The 19,158-nt window shown below is 36.9% G+C and overlaps 1 protein-coding gene across 2 annotated transcripts in view; it reads left to right on the forward strand.

Annotated features, from left to right (window-relative positions):
• Nucleotides 1-19,158, forward strand: part of vg (transcription factor vestigial) — a 681,469-nt gene that overhangs the window by 249,907 nt on the left and 412,404 nt on the right. For both annotated transcript variants that reach the window (XM_069830334.1, XM_069830333.1), the window contains exon 5: nt 261-514. In XM_069830334.1, coding sequence (XP_069686435.1) covers nt 261-514 — 254 coding nt within the window. The remainder of the gene's footprint in view (nt 1-260; nt 515-19,158) is intronic.

Raw genomic sequence — 19,158 nt, forward strand, 5'->3', positions numbered from 1 at the left:
TTATACCTCTTAATGCAATCCGCCATTATCTGCTGGCTTAGTTTCCTCTTGAGGTTCCAACCAGTCTTCGGACTGCTGACTGAACATACATACAGTGCAATGCAATCTGTTGCGTTTTTGCAATACGCACTGTGGATGTAGTTTTGCTCCGATAGCCACACTCAATAGTACTTAATCCAGATTGCTTCCAGTTCTCTGTCTTTGCACCCAGCAGCAGCAGTAGCAGCAGTGTTGTGAAGGGAGCTGCTGTTCTGTTGCAGGGCGGTGCACGAGTACCACCACCACCACAACATGGCGGCGCAGTACGGCGGACTACTGCTGCCTCCCACGACGCGTCTGCCGCCGCACGTGACGGCGTCGCACCAGTACAGCAAGGGAGCCGTGCCGGAGCCCTGGGGGGCGGCGTCGCACAGCGCCGCGGCGCGCCTGCACCACGACCAGGCGGCGGCGGCGCACCACTCCCACGCGCATGCGCTCGACTCCGCGGGCTACTCGGCCTACCCTACCATGGCGGGTGAGTAGCCAGACTGTTGTTGTGTTGCCATAGGTGCGTTGTGCTGTTGCCAGGCAAATATTAGGTCTAATTGATAAGTGAAGGATGCGTTGCAATGTTACCAAGCAACCACATCATTAATACGCTGTATTGTTGCCAGGCAACCATATACAGAGTGATTTATAAAGAACTGACACATTTCTTTCTTTATTTCAAAACGAATGATGCTAGCCACAGTTTGTTATACCTCAAATGTAGAGTATCTTTGGGAGATTACTAACCTCTATAGCAAATGTTGAAAATACTTTATTTATTCGACTGGAATTTTCACTTAATGACCAGTTTTCAACGTCAAATTAAGCAGTTTTGATTCCCTGTCACGAGATGCGCAGATGTTTATTCTTTATTCCTTATTGTTGGCAGCTGTTTTCCACATTTTGTTTTGGTCACTGAAAATGCAGTGCACATTAAATCAACGGCTCTTCCTTGTGAAGCAATACTGGATTACGAATTCAATTACGGCTGCTCAAAGGGCATACCAGAGAGATTTTGGAGTTCGCAATCCCCCCCCCCCCCGAAGAAACACAATACTGGGACTGATAAACAAATTGAAAACAACTGAATCTCTAAAAGAATATGACAATAAATATACGGAATAAAGAATAAACATCTGCCTATAGTGAAAGGGAATCAAAACTTCTGCTTAATTTGACGTTAAAAACTGGTCATTAAGTGAATTTCCAGCCGAATAAATAAAGAATTTTCAACATTTGCTATAGAAGTTAGTAATCTCCCAAAGATACTCTACATTTGAGGTATAACAAATTGTAGCTAGCATCATTCGTTTTGAAATAAAGAAAGAAAGAAATGTGTCATTTCTATATAAATGACTCTGTACTTACTAATGAGTAACGTTTGCGTTGTGTTCTTACCAAACAACGATAAATTGATAAGTAATAAGTGCGTCGTATTGTTGCCAGGCAACTACTGATTGTTGAACTACTAAGACTTATTTCAAATCATCCGTTCTCAAGTGAGGTTGACCACTGGGATCCGGAATTAACAAACATAAAAGATAAAGGGAAATGAAACGAGCAAAATAATGATTCGATTTGTACATTAAAACAACAATTTACGTGTTAACATATAGATGATAGTGTAGAATTTGAATAGAGGCCTTCAGAATTTCCATTACGATCTTCTGAACCTCATAAAAGGGAATTTGAAAGGATTTAAGGATATCACATGTAAATTTTGGTAAACAACCCCTCGCTCCAAATAGTAAGCCTGCAACATCCCAGTTGTAAAGCGAAATGCCATATTTTTCACTGAGGTATGGAAGACAAGGTACATATTTAGCTCGCTTGTCATCATTCATCTGCAGTTCTTGATTTGTGTCTCGTTCAAAGCAAATCGTAGAGTCTAAGACCATCATTATATGGGTGCGTTTTGCTGTTGCAACGAAACTGCATATTGTTCAGTTTTCATTCGTGTAAACAATTGTATTTCGCACAATGACGAAAATAAAAATTACTCGTACTAGACGGTAATGTTGTCCCGCGCCGTGGCGTCGTGGTCTAAGGCATCCTGCCTAGGACTCGCGTTACGGAATGCGCGCTGGTTCGAGTCCTCACGGGAGAAGAAACTTTTTCATGAAATTTCGGCCAGTGTATGGGACCGGTGTTCACCAGCATCGTGATACACTTGGGAAGCTACGATAGGTAGCGAAATCCGGTTGCGAATGCCAGCTATAACGGCTGGGGGGATCATCGTGCTAACCACACGATACCTCCATTCTGGTAGGATGATCGTCCAGCTCTGCTTCGGCATGTGGGCGTGAGGCCAGCAGCCGGCTGGTCGGTCTAGGCCCTTCAAGGGCTGTAGCGCCACGGATTATTAGACGGTAACGTTTGAGACTCGCATTCGGGAGGTCCCGAGTTGAAACCCCGTGGCCGGTCATCTGACTGAGGGTTTTTATGATTTCCCTCAGTCGCAAATCAAAATGCCGGATTGGAAATTTACATATCATGATTCATTACCACCTTAATCACCAATATCATAATCATGAAAACAAAATCTGAATCAGTTATATGAACACAAGTCATTTACAACTCATAATAGAAACAGAAACTCAACAATAGTCAACGGCCTAATGATATACTCGAAGATCATACATATGCGACATGACTATAGTTGTTAAATTGTGTAGGCCTATAAATAAATAAAAACTGAATTACTGTTCCGAAACTATAAAATCGGTTGTATTGTGCATGTGCCTCAAAGTTATCAGAGTCCTGACGTCAGATATCAACATAACCTGGACTTGATAAGGAACTGCATTTGCTGAAGATCTATTGCAAGAGTTTTCCCCTTCCACTGTTCCATCTGTCTTGTAGTGTGGTTAGCATGACACAAAGCCGCCATGAAAACATGCATCTTGAGCTATTTTCGGAGAAAAGTAGGCTAACTTTAATTTTTCACTTTTCTGCCACAATTGAACTTGCTTCCTCAAGTTTCCTAGCCAGAAAAGCTTCAACCGGCACAGAACCTCAAACCTAATATACTGCTTGCAACATTCTCTGGCACATGACAGACACTAGCAAGACTGCAGTGAGTTTATTGACGGCTGGTGCAAGAAATTATATATGACTGCACTATATATATTTTTTTGTGGATTATTTTACTACTCTGTATCAAAATCTCAGGTTATTTAGTTTCTGAATGAAATGAAGGTGATAATGCTGGTGAAATGAGTCCGGGGTCCAGCACCGATAGTCACTCAGCATTCGCTCATGTTGGGTTGAGGGAAAACACCGGAAAAACCCTCAAAGTAATTTGCCGCAACCGGGATTCGAACCAGGGTCAGCTGGTTTTGCGATCAGATGCGCTAACCGTTACACCACAGGTGTGGACCACTATATTAAAAAAGCGATCAAATGGTAAAAAGTAAGCAAACAAACAGAAGAGATTATAAATAGTAGGATAATCCTCACGCATAGCCAAAAAATAAAATCCATATATCTCTGCTATCTGCCGCAGAATTAACAAATCACTCTCGTGTTGAATTTTTAAAAGTTGGATCATAACTACTCTTCTCAATCGACAGCAACACAAGTATTACGAAGAAAGGTCTTTATTATCTTAAGAGATGAAAAACATCTTCTTTCCTCCGCATATAAATTTTTGTGTTAAGTTTAGACCTGGAGTAGGCCTACCAGACTGTTTTATTTCCAATTATCTTTCCAGAATTGTAACAGAAAAAGACTTCTTTAACAGGCTTTCAACTATGTTGTACATATTGCAACAATCACAATGTAATAAAAAATAAAACACGATCATACATTTGACACCTCTCACCTCACAACTCACAACTTAAGATCGATGAAGTTTTCAGCTCTTGTAGTGGCAAGTTGCTGACATGATGTCATAGTTTCTTCGCGCATGCGTACTTAAAGCATTCTCAAGCTCTGTATTCACCGGGCTTCCAGCAGACTGCGTCATTTAAGCTCTTATACTAAAATAGAGGATTCAATAAATATATTTTCGAACTACACTTTTATTTACTATACCGTTGAACATAAATGTAGCCTATGTGTCAGTGAAGATCATAGCTTCCATGTCTATTGAGTCAGTTTATCTAACAGCGTCAGATTGTCTCTAAGAGCTGAGCTTCTACACGTTATTTTGTGTTAACATGTCAAGGATCTATTGCGATTTTTCCTGGAATCTCTCCATATACGCCTTATGACTAGTCTTCTTCTCTACCTTTCAACCAATACATTTAGTATAGATTTCAGGCATTTCCCTGCTTATAGATAACTTCTCAGTTTTCTGTGTCTTGTGTGTTGCCTATATTCAGGGCAGTCCGAAAACTTATTGCTTACCCCTATAGATTGGCACGGCAGACGTACGACTACTAAACATATTTAAGCAGAGAGAGCTTCAAATAATTCTCATTTTCGTTCACAGGCTCCCAGTTCGAAAGAAAACGTGTTATTGAGTTAAATAAAAATAAGCTCATTGGCTCATAAGTGAGTCTAAACCTGGACTGTTTGTCCAAGATACCGACACTCGCCGATAAAATCTGCGCGATGGCTCTTAGGCCGCTCTGACACGCAGGCTGGCTGGCGACGCGTCGCAGCTGCCGGCACCAAGGCTACCAACTTAAATTACACGTACGTGACAGCGCGGTCCGCGGCACTTATCGGCAACCCGCTCGCTCATTGCAGCGAACTGCAACTGATCTCTTGAGTATGAAACGCGCTATTTGGTGGAAAGGTATTTCAAATTACCGTGTCCATAAAATTCAGGCCTTAAAATCAGCAGCTGTTGGAGGAGATGCGTTCAACGGAAGCTTTTTAGGGTAGCGACAGTTCGATAAAATGCCAACTTACAAGAATTGCCGTTTAAGTTATCGCGGTAATCGGATTCCAACACTTGCGACATCGTTGTGAAAATTGTTTTGTTGTGCATAGGGGATCTGAAGGAATCTAGCAAGTGATTTAATATTATTATTATTATTATTATTATTATTATTATTATTATTATTATTATTATTATTATTATTATTATTGCGCCCGGGTAGGCTAATTCTGTTGGTACTAGCTACGGACTGGCAGGTCCCACGTTCGATCCCGGCTGGAAGTGGGATTTTTGTCGTTGTCAAAACTTTCATAACGGATCCGAGGTTCACTCAGCCTCCTACTAAATTGAGTACCGGATAATTCCCGGAGGTAAAAAAGGTCAGAGCGTGATGCCGACCACACCACCTCAATGAGGTTAAAAAAGCATAGAGCTGTTCCTCCATGTCCTCTAAGTCCTTCATGGCGTATAGGGGCTCTCTTTAACTTTATTATTATTATTATTATTATTATTATTATTATTATTATTATTATTATATGTTAGGAGAAAATCCACAAACGATTACGGAAAACGCGGAAATTTTACTTGAAGCAAGTAAAGCGATAGGTTTGGAAGTAAATCCCGAAAAGACAAAATATATCATTATGTCTCGCGACCAGAAAAATTGTACGAAATGGAAACATAAAAATTGGAGATTTATCCTTAGAATAGGTGGAAAAATTCAAATATCTTAGAGGAACAGTAACAAATATAAATGACTCTCGGGAGGAAATTAAACGCAGAATAAATATGGGAAATGCCTGTTATTATTCGGTTGAGAAGCTTTTGTCATCTAGTCTGCTGTCAAAAAATCTGAAAGTTAGAATTTATAAAACAGTTATATTACCGGTTGTTCTGTATGGTTGTGAAACTTGGACTCTCACTTTGAGAGAGGAACAGAGATTAAGGGTATTAGAGAATAGGGTGCTTAGGAAAATATTTGGGCCTAAGAGGGATAACGTTACAGGAGAATGGAGAATGTTACACAACGCAGAACTACACGCATTGTATTCTTCACCTGACATAATTAGGAACATTAAATCTAGACGTTTGAGATGGCAGGGCATGTAGCACGTATGGATGAATCAAGAAATGCATATAGAGTGTTAGTTGGGAGGCCGGAGGGAAAAAGATCTGTGGAGAGGTCGAGACGTAGATAGGAGGATAATATTAAAATGGATTTGAGGGAGGTGGTGTATGATGATAGAGAGTGGATTAATCTTGCTCAGGATAGGGACCGATGGCGGGTTTATGTGAGGGCGACAATGAACCTGCGGGTTCCTTAAAAGCCATTTGTAAGTAAGTATTACTATTATTATTATTATTATTATTATTATTATTATTATTATTATTATTATTATTATTATTATTATTCACTTTCAAAATTTTATATTAGAAGTCTAATTGACATTTATAACTTATGGTCTATAATTTAAAAACTTCGGTGGAAGAATTGAAAATTGTTCACACTGTAGTCTACATTTTTTTTCCACCATTAAATGGTCGGCAAATTTGACTAGTTTTTCCTCATAATTTCTTCAATGTGGAGTGCCAGAATTCTATCGTATCGATTCACGTGTTTGGATGAAATCAGTTCGCGGAACCGCGTCAAAAGTAATAAAATTCAAACGATCTTGAAAGCTGTGGTGGTTTGACAACTAAACGACGGGTTCTTTATCTGCAAATTATATTGCAGTTTCCTACATAGGCCTACTGTAACTCTCCCAAATGCAGAACTTGCTTCCACACCAACAGACCAACAGTGACGTGTGGTGTTGCTTGCTGTTCATGCAAGTCACTCAAATATAATTCTAGAAGAAAATACAGCTGTTTTGGGTGTTACGTATGACAGGCAGCTTTAATATTATCACGATTTCGTAGCCTAGCAACCACATAGATTGTTTTGATACGATAGAAAAAGACTGACTTTAAGGTTCAATTGATTGTAATTACTAAATAATAATGCAGATAAAATGATCTTAGCAACAATTTCCTTATGTCAGTATTTCGTGTCCTAGCAACCACATTCCGCGCTCGCCGTGTGTTCATTGTCAGACCGCTTGTCCACATTCTTCTCGACCCCGTCTCCATCTTCGTCTCGCGGACCGTTCTATTCCAGGAATTGCTCTGCCAGATTTTCGTACGACTAATTATTATCGGACGATGGGCACATTGAATGGTTCATAAAATAATTAATAATTGTGAAATTGAAAACCTTTACCTACAGAATATAGGCCCTAGAGTTAGCGCAGCGTAGAGAATTTTCGTGACTTGTAAAATTAAGATTATTGTTATCATTCTAAATAGGGGTCCTTGCACATAAAAAAAATAATTTTTATTGGTAACACTTAAATGTTATTTTTATCTCTGATTTCATATTAATTTAGCATATTTTTCGACATTTATTGTATGTACACTTAGAATTTAAGTTTTTTTATTCCCGTAAATTGTATTTTTGTTTACCTTGTCTTTTTCGGCAACGTGTGAGTTCAGAATGTTGTTTTAAAATAAACTATATATTCTTATAAATATCTTTATGCTGGACCATGCCGAAATGTAGTAATTATACACCTGGTAGCAGCCCTTTAATGGACCTAATTAAAGTACACCTATTCATTAAGTTCAGGTGTTCCACCAATCAGAAAATACCATTGTAGCAATATGAAAGCGCAAGTATCGACTATTCTCGGATATGCAATCGAAAGACAACTAGCGAAACGTCACGGAGGCTGGAAATCCAATACTGTCGCAAAAGGTTATGTTGAAGAATCGATCCAAAATAAAATTGAAATCTCAAATACACTCAGTCGAAAAAAACTACAAACAAATTAACATCAATTCACCGTCATCTTCCAGCCTTTCAAAAAGCACATTCCCGAAAATTCATTTCACTAATTGCACAATAAATCACCTACATTTGAAATAAAGTCAGTTCTGTTACTATAATAATTAGCGTTAATTGTAAATAATATTCAAATAAATTCAATTTGTCATCTCGTTTTTCAATGTCTAATTTAATTTCAATGTTATATCGAGATTAATGTTTATTTTACCCTCTAGATTATATCAAGGCCAATGTGGACATTGGTTTCTCGGAAAAAATCAACTTTCGCGTCTGCGCACATCTCACAATTTACGAGGCATTGCACAAGGTCACTTCCTCTCCCCAGTCAGATAAGAATAATATGAATACTTATGAATAATTTCAAGTTAGAAATATGGTCGAGTATAAAAAGTCGTATGAAACTTGCCTATAATGGTAATTAAGACGCTCGTATGAAAATTATGAAACTCGCTTGGGCTCGTTTCATAAACATACTCGCGTCTTAATTACTAGCATTATAGGCTCGTTGCATAATGTACTATTTAGGGCTTAATACAAATTCAATGCAGAGTATTGTTTGTAACAGTTAGCATGTCTAGCCGTGAAATGTGCGGACCTGGGTTCAAAATCTGGTTTTATCAAGTACCTGGTTGAGGTTTTTCCCGGTCGTGATCTACATAAGTTGACCCAATCGGTAATAAAGCTCCACTTTTCAATGTCGTTATATGATATACTATTTTCCTCCTCCTCTGTACTGTGACGTAGGAGATTTAATATTTAACAAAGGGTTCCCGGGAGCCTTCAGCACACCCCTGGGCCTAATTGAGATCTGTTACGGCATAGGCCTATGTAATTAATCTATGTCGTTGTCATGTCTATGGAACGACTTTGATAATTTATTGACACATTCTTCCGTGTCGCTCACGTCAGATTGCTGTCTATTACGGCTGTATATAGGTTAGAATTTGACAGAATTCTCATATTAGTTGGGCGCATCACGTTGTATGAAGTGACTCCACATCCCATTAAGATGGTACAGCTTTAACACCGACAGTGCCAACTTTTGCCTCTTGATTGGCGCCAAGTTATAGGCTAAGCGTATATTCGACACGTAATAGCCCATTTCCAAGTCGTGATACTTGTGTGTAATCGTGGGTTCAGATCCCACCCACGGCGTAGATTTTTGCCCCACCATTTATCTCTATGTTTCTTGGTTCCACTGTCTGCACGAGGAAGATAAGCCACTCTAGCACTCGCTCTAACCGCGAGTGAGTCCAGTTCTACTAATTCTAAGAATCCACACAAAGAGCCGATATCCGCGACCACTACGTTGTAATTGCGATTGTAGTACTACCTTTTAAAATGCTGTAGCTGTGTGACGGTGGTGGAGCTATGGTTGAAAAAGAGTGATGGGTGAGACCTAGTAATATACGACAAGAGAGCTGCGTATCAGAACCCGTCGGTAGTCGAACCAATACAACATAAACTAGATTGGCGTGAGTCCGACTTTTTATTAGTGCACGGTCAGAAGCTTACTTGTAGGCCTATATCCCAGAAGGCCTTCCTGGACTGTGCTAGCTAGTCTGGCATTATGAAGAATTCGAAATATTATTAACTTACGGTATATTATTATTATTATTATTATTATTATTATTATTATTATTATTATTATTATTATTATTATTATTATATAATGCGGAAGACGTGAATATGTTAGGAGAAAATCGACAAACGATTAGGGAAAACACGGGAATTTTACTGGAAGCAAGTAAAGAGATAGGTTTGGAAGTAAATCCCGAAAAGACAAAGTATATGATTATGTCTCGTGACGAGAATATTGTACGAAATGGAAATATGAAAATTGGAAATTTATCTTTCGAAGAGGTGGAGAAGTTCAAATATCTGGGAGCAACAGTAACAAATATAAATGATACTCGGGAGGGAATTAAACACAGAATAAATATGGGAAATGCCTGTTATTATTCGGTTGAGAAACTTTTATCATCCAGTCTGCTGTCGAAAAATCTGAAAGTTAGAATTTATAAAACAGTTACATTACCGGTTGTTCTGTATGGTTGTGAAACTTGGACTCTCACTTTGAGAGAGGAACAGAGATTAATGATGTCTGAGAATAAGGTTCTTAGGAAAATATTTGGGGCTAAGAGGGATGAAGTTACAGGAGAATGGAGAAAGTTACACAACACAGAACTGCACGCATTGAATTCTTCACCTGACATAATTAGGAACATTAAATCCAGACGTTTGAGATGGACAGGGCATGTAGCACGCTTGGGAGAATCCAGAAATGCATATAGTTGGGAGGCCGGAGGGAAAAAGACCTTTAGGGAGGCCGATACGTGGATGGGAAGATAATATTAAAATGAATTTGAGGGAGGTGGGATATGATGATAGAGAATGGATTAATTTTGCTCAGGATAGGGACCAATGGCGGGCTTATGTGAGGGCGGCAATGAACCTCCGGGTTCCTTAAAAGCCAGTAAGTATCATTATTATTATTATTATTATTATTATTATTATTATTATTATTTTTAGTCTATTAATATTATTGCTGTTTTGATCGTACCGAAGGCTGTTGTATTTCCGGGAATCGAACCGTAAGCGCGTGCACGCTGATTTTTTTTTTCTTGAGCCCCCGTGCATGCACCAGCACGGTAGACTACTAGACGCCGTCCGATTTATCGCTTCCTGGGAAGCCGTCACGAACTGGGGGTCTGCTCCCCACAGGACAGCGTTAGTCTTGCTCTTCTCTTCACCCCCGCCCTCTTCCACTCCCACGACGTGGGGTCTGCATGACGCCCAAGCTTTCATTTCAAATATCGAGAGCCGCACATTTAGCCTATAGCCTATTTGTTTTAATAATATTTTTGTTTGACCTTTCTTTGAAACCATTCTTATAGCCTACAGTATGTTGAAAGAAGTAGGCTTCCCTATCTAATTTTCACGATGGAATAACTGGAGAAGTAGGTAATTCATCGCACGTATTTGTACTTGTACTAATACCTATCCCGTAATATAACGGGTAATCCAACAACTTTAAGGGATTAGGTATAGCTTACAGCAGTAAAATTTTGGAAATATTCAACATTTTTTTCCTTCATTACTGTATCTTGTACAATAATGAAAATTGGTACTGTATGTGTAAAATACTGTCCTTCTGCTATATGAAAAAAATATTTTTACGATTTAAAAAAAATATTTATATATTTTTTCAAAATTCAAAGTTTACTAGGTATGCAGTGATGAAGCGTTTCGCTCATAACTCATAAATTTGTTAACTTTTTCATGTTCCCTCTTTTTTACTTTATTGCTGAAACTCATGTTTACAATTTTGAAGGGCCGCGGTATTGTTACCGTGCAAAGGTAGCATAATCATTAGTCTTTTAATTGTGGACTGGAATGAATGGTTAATATCATGCTCTTTCAACTACATTCCTTAATAAACAATATATTTTTTTGCATGTTAGATACTTGACCATTTTTTAAATGAATTTATTTTTTATCAGACAATCTATCGAAGGTAGAGAAGTGATTTTTCATCATATTGTAGATATGACATGCATAAATACACTCAAAAAATTTCATCACAGAATTTTGGATACTTTTTGAGTTATGAGGGAAACGCTTCATCACTGCACAGTGAATTTTGAATTTTGAAAAAAAATAAAACAAATAATTTTTTTAAAATCGTAAAAACATATTTGTCATATAGCAGAAGGACAGTGTTTTATACATACTAATTTTCATTATCGTACAATATACAGTAATGGAAAAAAAAAAAGTTGAATATTTCCAAAATTTTACTCCTTCAAGCTGTACCTAACCCCTTAAATATCTTTCTTATGTTTGAGTTACCGAAAGTTATGCAAAGTAGATATATGCAAGAGTTTATGCAGCGTGTAGTTGCCGTTAATTTCTAATATCACCCTAAGCTTTGTAATTACCAAGAATAGGAAGTTTATGACATATTTATTCAGGCTTTATTTTCATTCTAAGCCAAAATTGTGGCAATTATAATAACAATACTTACCCTGTATTTATTTTGCATATAAATGCACATTTTAGCCATTATTATATTTTGACATAGTCGTACAACAGGTCTACGTCCTTCCACGCACCGAGTATGGACACCCGTTCCGGGTTCCGAGGTGAAACAAAAAATTACAGAATTTCAAATGCTTATCTACTGTAACAATACTATGAGCCACAACTGAATTCTAATGTTATTACTAGTTAGATCATGAGCTAATGTAACTTGTACGGGTATGATGACGCCCAGTGACATAGCTTCAAATCATTACGAGCATTAGGGCACCGAAACTTGTATTAAAATTAGTCGTGCAGCGTGGACTATCTCAGTAATATCTCGGCATCGGGGGCAGCTATAGACTTGTGCGACCACTTGTTTGATATGTAATTGCTAGTTATACAATATTAAAGCGATGATATATACACGTACGAGATACACTTTAAGTGCACCATAGTGAAGAATTTCTTGCCAGCTGGGACTAATTTCGGACTGTCGCTTCATGTAAGAAGAAAATATATTGCATGTCCTTGATTAATTACTTATCTTATCAGAGATTCATGCTTACTTACAAATGTCTTTTAGAGAACCCGGAAGTTCATTGCTGCCCTCACATAAGCCCGCCATCGGTCCCTATTCTGAGCAAGATTAATCCAGTTCCTACCATCATATCTCACCTCCCTCAAATCCATTTTAATATTATTCTCCCATCTACGTCTCGGCTTCCCCAAAGGTCTTTTTCCCTCCGGTCTTCCAACTAACACTCTATATGCATTTCTGAATTGGCCCATATGTGCTACATGCCCTGCCCATCTCAGACGTCTGGATTTAATGTTCCTAATTATGTCAGGTGAAGAATACAATGCGTGCAGCTCTGCGTTGTGTAACTTTCTCCATTCTCCTGTAACTTCATCCCTCTTAGCTTCAAATATTTTCCTAAGCATCTTATTTTCGAACATCTGTTCCTCTGTCAAACATATCATAGACCCAAACTGAAACAAAAATAAAACATTCAAACCAAAGCAACTATAGTTTTATTCTATTATTTAGGGAATTCCACGTTCACGACAGCTGTAGGCCTATATTGTTTGTTTATCGCAACAGTAATGAACGAAAGCGAATCGCTTCCCTCCTGTCCTACAAACGTGTGCGCGCTGCACGTGGCGTAACCCCCCCCCCTCCACGTCCTGTCACGTTGCTTTCTTTCCTTCCCTTCGTATTCTTGATTTTCTACCTTTATTTTCCTTTATTACGTGTATTTGATTTGTTCTGAAATTTTCTATACTTTCGTTCCTTGTAATTTATTTTTATACTTTTTTCTTTTTTCAGTAGGGCTACATTTCCTTTACTTTCATTCATCTCATTCTGTTTCCTTTTCTGCCCTTTCATTTCGACGATTTTCATTTTATTTTCTTAACTTATCCTTTTCTCCCTCTTATTCCATTACTTATATTTTATTTATTTTCTTATCTCATGTCTTCTTTTCTTTCCTTTTCTTCTATTCTGTTTTCTTTATTTTCTTGCCCTCTTCTCTTCTTTTCTTCCATTCTGTTTTCTTTATTTTCTTGTCCTCGTCTCTTCTTTTCTTCCATTCTATTTTCTTTATTTTCTTCTCCTCGTCTCTTCTTTTCTTCCATTCTATTTTCTTTATTTTCTTCTCCTCTTCTCTTTTTTCTTCCATTCTATTTTCTTTATTTTCTTGTCCTCTTCTCTTCTTTTCTTCCATTCTATTTTCTTTATTTTCTTGTCCTCTTCTCTTCTTTTCTTCCATTCTGTTTTCTTTATTTTCTTGTCCTCTTCTCTTCTTTTCTTCCATTCTATTTTCTTTATTTTCTTGTCCTCTTCTCTTCTTTTCTTCCATTCTATTTTCTTATCATCTTCTCTTCTTTTCTTCCAGTCTATTTTCTTTATTTTCTTATCTTCTTCTCTTCTTTTCTTCCATTCTCTTTTCTTTATTTTCTTGTCCTCTTCTCTTCTTTTCTTCCATTCTATTTTCTTTATTTTCTTATCATCTTCTCTTCTTTTCTTCCAGTCTATTTTTTTACTTTCTTGTTCTCGTCTCTTCTTTTCTTCCATTCTATTTTCTTTATTTTCTTGTCCCTTTCTCTTCTTTTCTTCCATTCTATTTTCTTTATTTTCTTCTCCTCTTCTCTTCCTTTCTTCCATTTTATTTTATTCATTTTCTTGTCCTCTTCTCTTCTTTTCTTCCATTCTATTTTCTTAATTTTCTTCTCCTCTCCTCCTCTTTTCTTCCATTTTATTTTCTTTATTGTCTTATCATCTTTTCTTCTTTTCTTGCAGTCTATTTTCTTTATTTTCTTATCTCTTTCTCTTCTTTTCTTCCATTATATTTCCTTTATTTTCTTGTCATCTCTTTTTTCTTCCATTCTATTTTCTTTATTTTCTTGTCCTCTTCTCTTCTTTTCTTCCATTCTATTTTCTTTATTTTCTTGTCCTCTTCTCTTCTTTTCTCCCATTCTATTTTCTTTATTTTCTTGTCCTCTTCTCTTCTTTTCTTCCATTCTATTTTCTTTATTCTCTTCTCTTCTTCTCTTCTTTTCTTCCATTCTATTTTCTTTATTTTCTTCTCCTCTTCTCTTTTTTTCTTCCATTCTATTTTCTTTATTTTCTTGTCCTCTTTTCTTCTTTTCTTGCAGTCTATTTTCTTTATTTTCTTATCTCTTTCTCTTCTTTTCTTCCATTATATTTCCTTTATTTTCTTGTCATCACTTTTTTCTTCCATTCTATTTTCTTTATTTTCTTGTCCTCTTCTCTTCTTTTCTTCCATTCTATTTTCTTTATTTTCTTGTTCCTTTCTCTTCTTTTCTTCCATTCTATTTTCCTTATTCTCTTCTCCTCTTCTCTTCTTTTCTTCCATTCTATTTTCTTTATTTTCTTCTCCTCTTCTCTGACGGCCTTATCTCTACCAGGTTAAGTAAATAGTAATACCAATACCTCTGTTCCAATCTTGCAAATAAATAACTAGCAGCAGCCCACGTAGGATCAGAGAGCGCAGCGCTGCGCTGGTGTCAGAGGCCGCTCTCGTCCGTAGTCGCTGCGTGCCTTGCACTGTATGCAGCTCACGCAACCGCCCCTGCAGCTAGGCACACTGCATTACACAGCTGTCCGTGTGTCCCCCATTTCCACATTGCACTTGACAGAAACAACTTACGGAAATTGCACATCACGACTTAATCGCAGACTTCATCAATAAAATTTATCTTTATGCAAAAGAGAACGAAAATGTGCTTCGAGTTCTTCGTAACACAAGTTTTCTTCCACTATTTTGAGGATTTGAGAACATGCCCAGATAGAGAATAATGTTTTCAACAGATACGTTCCTCTTTTCCTGTCTTTACTGATACGTTGCACCAACACTTGGGATGTTTGCAGGCCTATATCTTTTGCAACATGTGCTAGTCTTAAATTATAGCCTATGTACCTGTGGCGGAGTGGTTAGCCTTCCTGCCTTCCACTGTGGGCGACCCAGGTTTGATCCTTGTCTAAATCATGAAGGAATTTTCTCGGGGGTCTCCCGTTTCCCGTCACTTTCATATCATCATCATTTTACCATACTTCACAATCATCTTTACTCTGCGAGGTCCCTATCCAGACTTCCAGATAAAAAATGGCTGATAATTGTACAGATTTGTGTTTAATACATACTGTTATTTATAACTCAAAATTTTTCTCGGGCTTCCAGCCAGGTCATAAGTTGGTGATCCACCGACGTTTCTAGGATGTTCATCTTCAGGGTTAAATGATAACTAAGGGTACCCAGCTCCTTAATTTATAGCACCCTTAGTTATCATTTAACCCTGAAGATGAGGAAGATGAACATCCTCGAAACCAACTTATGACCTGGCTGGAAGCTCGAGAAAATTTTGAGTTTTCACGTCGCCAGGAAAGCTTCAGTGGGCAAATCGCAATATAGCGAACGTAGAAGCTCCGCCCACGACCCCTTCCGCTTTTCCCCTACTAGCTCACCAGACACTCTACGTCATAGGCGAGTGTTGTGTCGAATGCACATTTCATGTGGGTGGGGATAACTTCCCCTACTGGAGTTCGCTATATTGCGATTTATCCGCTTCAGTAGTTACTGTTATTTATATTTATTTTGTCCGCTGTAATACGAAAATATTTCACTATAAGCAATGACTCCTCTTGGTGAAATATGTCTGACATATGTAAGATAACCTAACGCATCTTTAAGCCCATTCAATTCAGTGATAAATTTCAGATAGTTCTTGGTTATATAAATTATGAAAAATGGATTTCCTATTTATGACTTTTAGTTTAACCTAGACCTATAGTTTTGGTGTTAACTTTTAATTAGAATGTAAAAGCTAAAGCCAAACTCGTTAAAGGCCAATCGGCCCAGAGGGCGACGAGAAGTTAAGACTCCCGCCTTTACAAAGAATCGACTTTTTTTTTAAACTGTTATTACTATTGCTATACCTATTTACATTTTATTATTATTCCAAATGTTATGATTATAGTTCACATCTGGCATATATACCAAAATAAGTGAACCCATCATAAACATTAAGCAACCATAACCAATTTCACATTTGGAAAGAAAGTTTAAAATCTTAACAATGAATTGTTAGAAATATGATATGCTTATTACACATAGCTCTTCCTGGTTTAACATAACATCAGGTATACCACAGGGTTCGGTACTCGGACCATTGTTGTTCACAATATATGTCAGTGATATTACATCTCATGTAAGGCATTGTAACTATCACTTGTATGCTGACGACCTTCAATGCTACATCTCTTCCCGCTTAGATCGAATAAATGACGCTATAGATAAATTGAACGAAGACATTGACTCGATTGTGACATGGACAAAGAAATTCCATCTTAATATCAATCCTGGAAAGACACAAGCAATCATATTAGGACACAAACGGCAAACCGACGCTGTAAAGCACCTCGACATTTCCCCCGTTAAAGTAAGTACAGTGCATATCCCTTTCAGTTCTTCGGTAAAAAATCTTGGCATTCACATGGATAATAATCTCAACTGGGACATGCAAATCACAGAAACCTGCAGAAAAGTATATTCTATTATCCATGTGCTAAAAAGGATAAATGTTCATCTTCCCTCTTGCTTAAAAAAGTCCCTTGTGCAGACCCTTGTATTTCCCTATTTTGACTATGCTGACATTTTACTGACTGACCTTTCCAGCGACAACAAAATGAAACTTCAACGTGCTCATAATTTGTGTGTACGTTTTGTAAGCAATGTTCGTAAATATGATCATATTGCCCCATCCCTGGAAGCAATAGGTTGGCTTAAACTAGATAAGAAAAGAAATTTACATTCACTTCTCTTTCTCTTCGAAATCTTGAACTCTTCTATTCCTTCGTACCTGTCGTCTCGCTTCACTTACCTTTCTTCCCACCACAATCTGAACACACGCTCTCGCCATGAAACAATACTAACAATACCATCCCATCGCACCTCCTCATACTCATCCTCTTTCACAATAGCCCTGCCAAGACTCTGGAATTCGTTACCTGCTAGCATCAGGGACTGTCGAAATAAAATTCAATTCAAACGCAAACTTACTAGGCACTTGGTCAGTAATTGAGACTCGTTCAGACATGGTTTCTTGTAAATAGTTATTTTAATCTACCACAAAATATCTCAATATCCGATAATTTCATCACTATAGAATTTTGTTATTGTAGGTTTAATTTGTAATTTAGTAAATACAAAAATATTCTTTGTTCTTAACTTCTATGATAAAATGTCTAGCTTTCATTAATCAGGTATTCTTGTCGTACTTTAATTTTTATTGTAATTGTAATTGTAAATTTAATATTAATTGTAATCTTATTGTTCATGTTATAGTTGTAATCCCCTGGTAGAGGGGCAGAGAAGGCCTGACGGCCTTATCTCTACCAGGTTAAATAAATAAATCTAAATCTAAATCTAACATAGACTAATCATTTTTTCACAAAACGACGGTGAGAGACGGAAAAAAATCTGACCTTTCAAAACTTTTCTTATTTTTTCCATTTTAGATTTCCCAGCTGATCTTAGGACATCCATTTCTGTACTAAAAGTCATTTTTGTTTCCCTAGTTGGAATTTGCCAAACTTCAGCTCCATATGTTAGGATACTTTGGACTATGGTTTTATAATTTGTAATTTTCTATTTTTTGTAATATTTTTACTCCACCACATAGAACTTAGAGCATTTATTGGTTGTCTTGTGTTTGTAATTCTGTTTTTAATTTCCACTGCATTATCTCCTGAATGTCTTTCTTTGTGCCTAAATAAGTGCATTCAATAGATTGTCCTAATTCTTCTCCATTATCAAACTTTAAATTTTTCTTTTCTTCTCCTATATATAAATATTTAGTTTTCCCTATATTAATAATAATAATAATAATAATAATAATAATAATAATAATAATAGTTTTTATTTTCCCTGGCAGAGTTAAGGCCATCAGGCCTTCTCTTCCACTCAGCCAGGATCAAATCACATACAGAAAAATACATACCGGTATACAAATATTAACTTAAAAATAATAATCTATACTAATAATAAATCTGTAGCCGAAATTTTTCTGGTAATTTTCGATTTTCCAAAAATAATTGGTCCTAACATATATAATTAACCACCCTGAAACCTAAAATCGCTTTTTTGAAATTTTTGTTTGTATGTCTGTCTGTCTGTCTGTCTGTCTGTCTGGATGTTTGTTACCTTTTCACGCGATAATGGCTGAACGGATTTCGATGAAAATTGGAATATAAATTAAGTTCGTTGTAACTTAGATTTTAGGCTATATGGCATTCAAAATACATTATTTAAAAGGGGGGTTATAAGGGAGCCTGAATTAAATAAATCGAAATATCTCGCTTATTATTGATTTTTGTGAAAAATATTACATAACAAAAGTTTCTTTAACAATAATTTGCGATAAGTTTTATTCCTTGAAAAATTTTGATAGGACTGATATTTAATGAGATAAATGAGTTTTAAAATTAAAATAACTGCCATCTAAGGCCGTGTAATGAATTAAAAAACAAATGACTTCGTCTATAAGGGGCCTTGGACAGCAACAATCGAAAGCTATGACAGGTAGCCTACAGAGAATGTGTCTGTGTTTGTATGAAGTAATATCGGAAGATAAATTAACCGAATTGTATAATTAATTATTATTTCACCATTGGAAAGTGTAGTTTCTCTAGATGGACATAATGCTATAATGTTATTACAGTAACTTGTGAGTGAATTGAGGACAGGTAAGATTAAAATAGCTTCTTATGCACAGAAAACTTGATAGGTTATTCTGTATATTCATTTCCTGTATTTCTTATAATAATGTTTATGAACATATTCATTTTTATCTCAGAGAATTAACGAACAACGAG

The sequence above is a fragment of the Periplaneta americana genome, chromosome 7 (assembly GCF_040183065.1).
Source record: "Periplaneta americana isolate PAMFEO1 chromosome 7, P.americana_PAMFEO1_priV1, whole genome shotgun sequence".
Taxonomy (NCBI): domain Eukaryota; kingdom Metazoa; phylum Arthropoda; class Insecta; order Blattodea; family Blattidae; genus Periplaneta; species Periplaneta americana.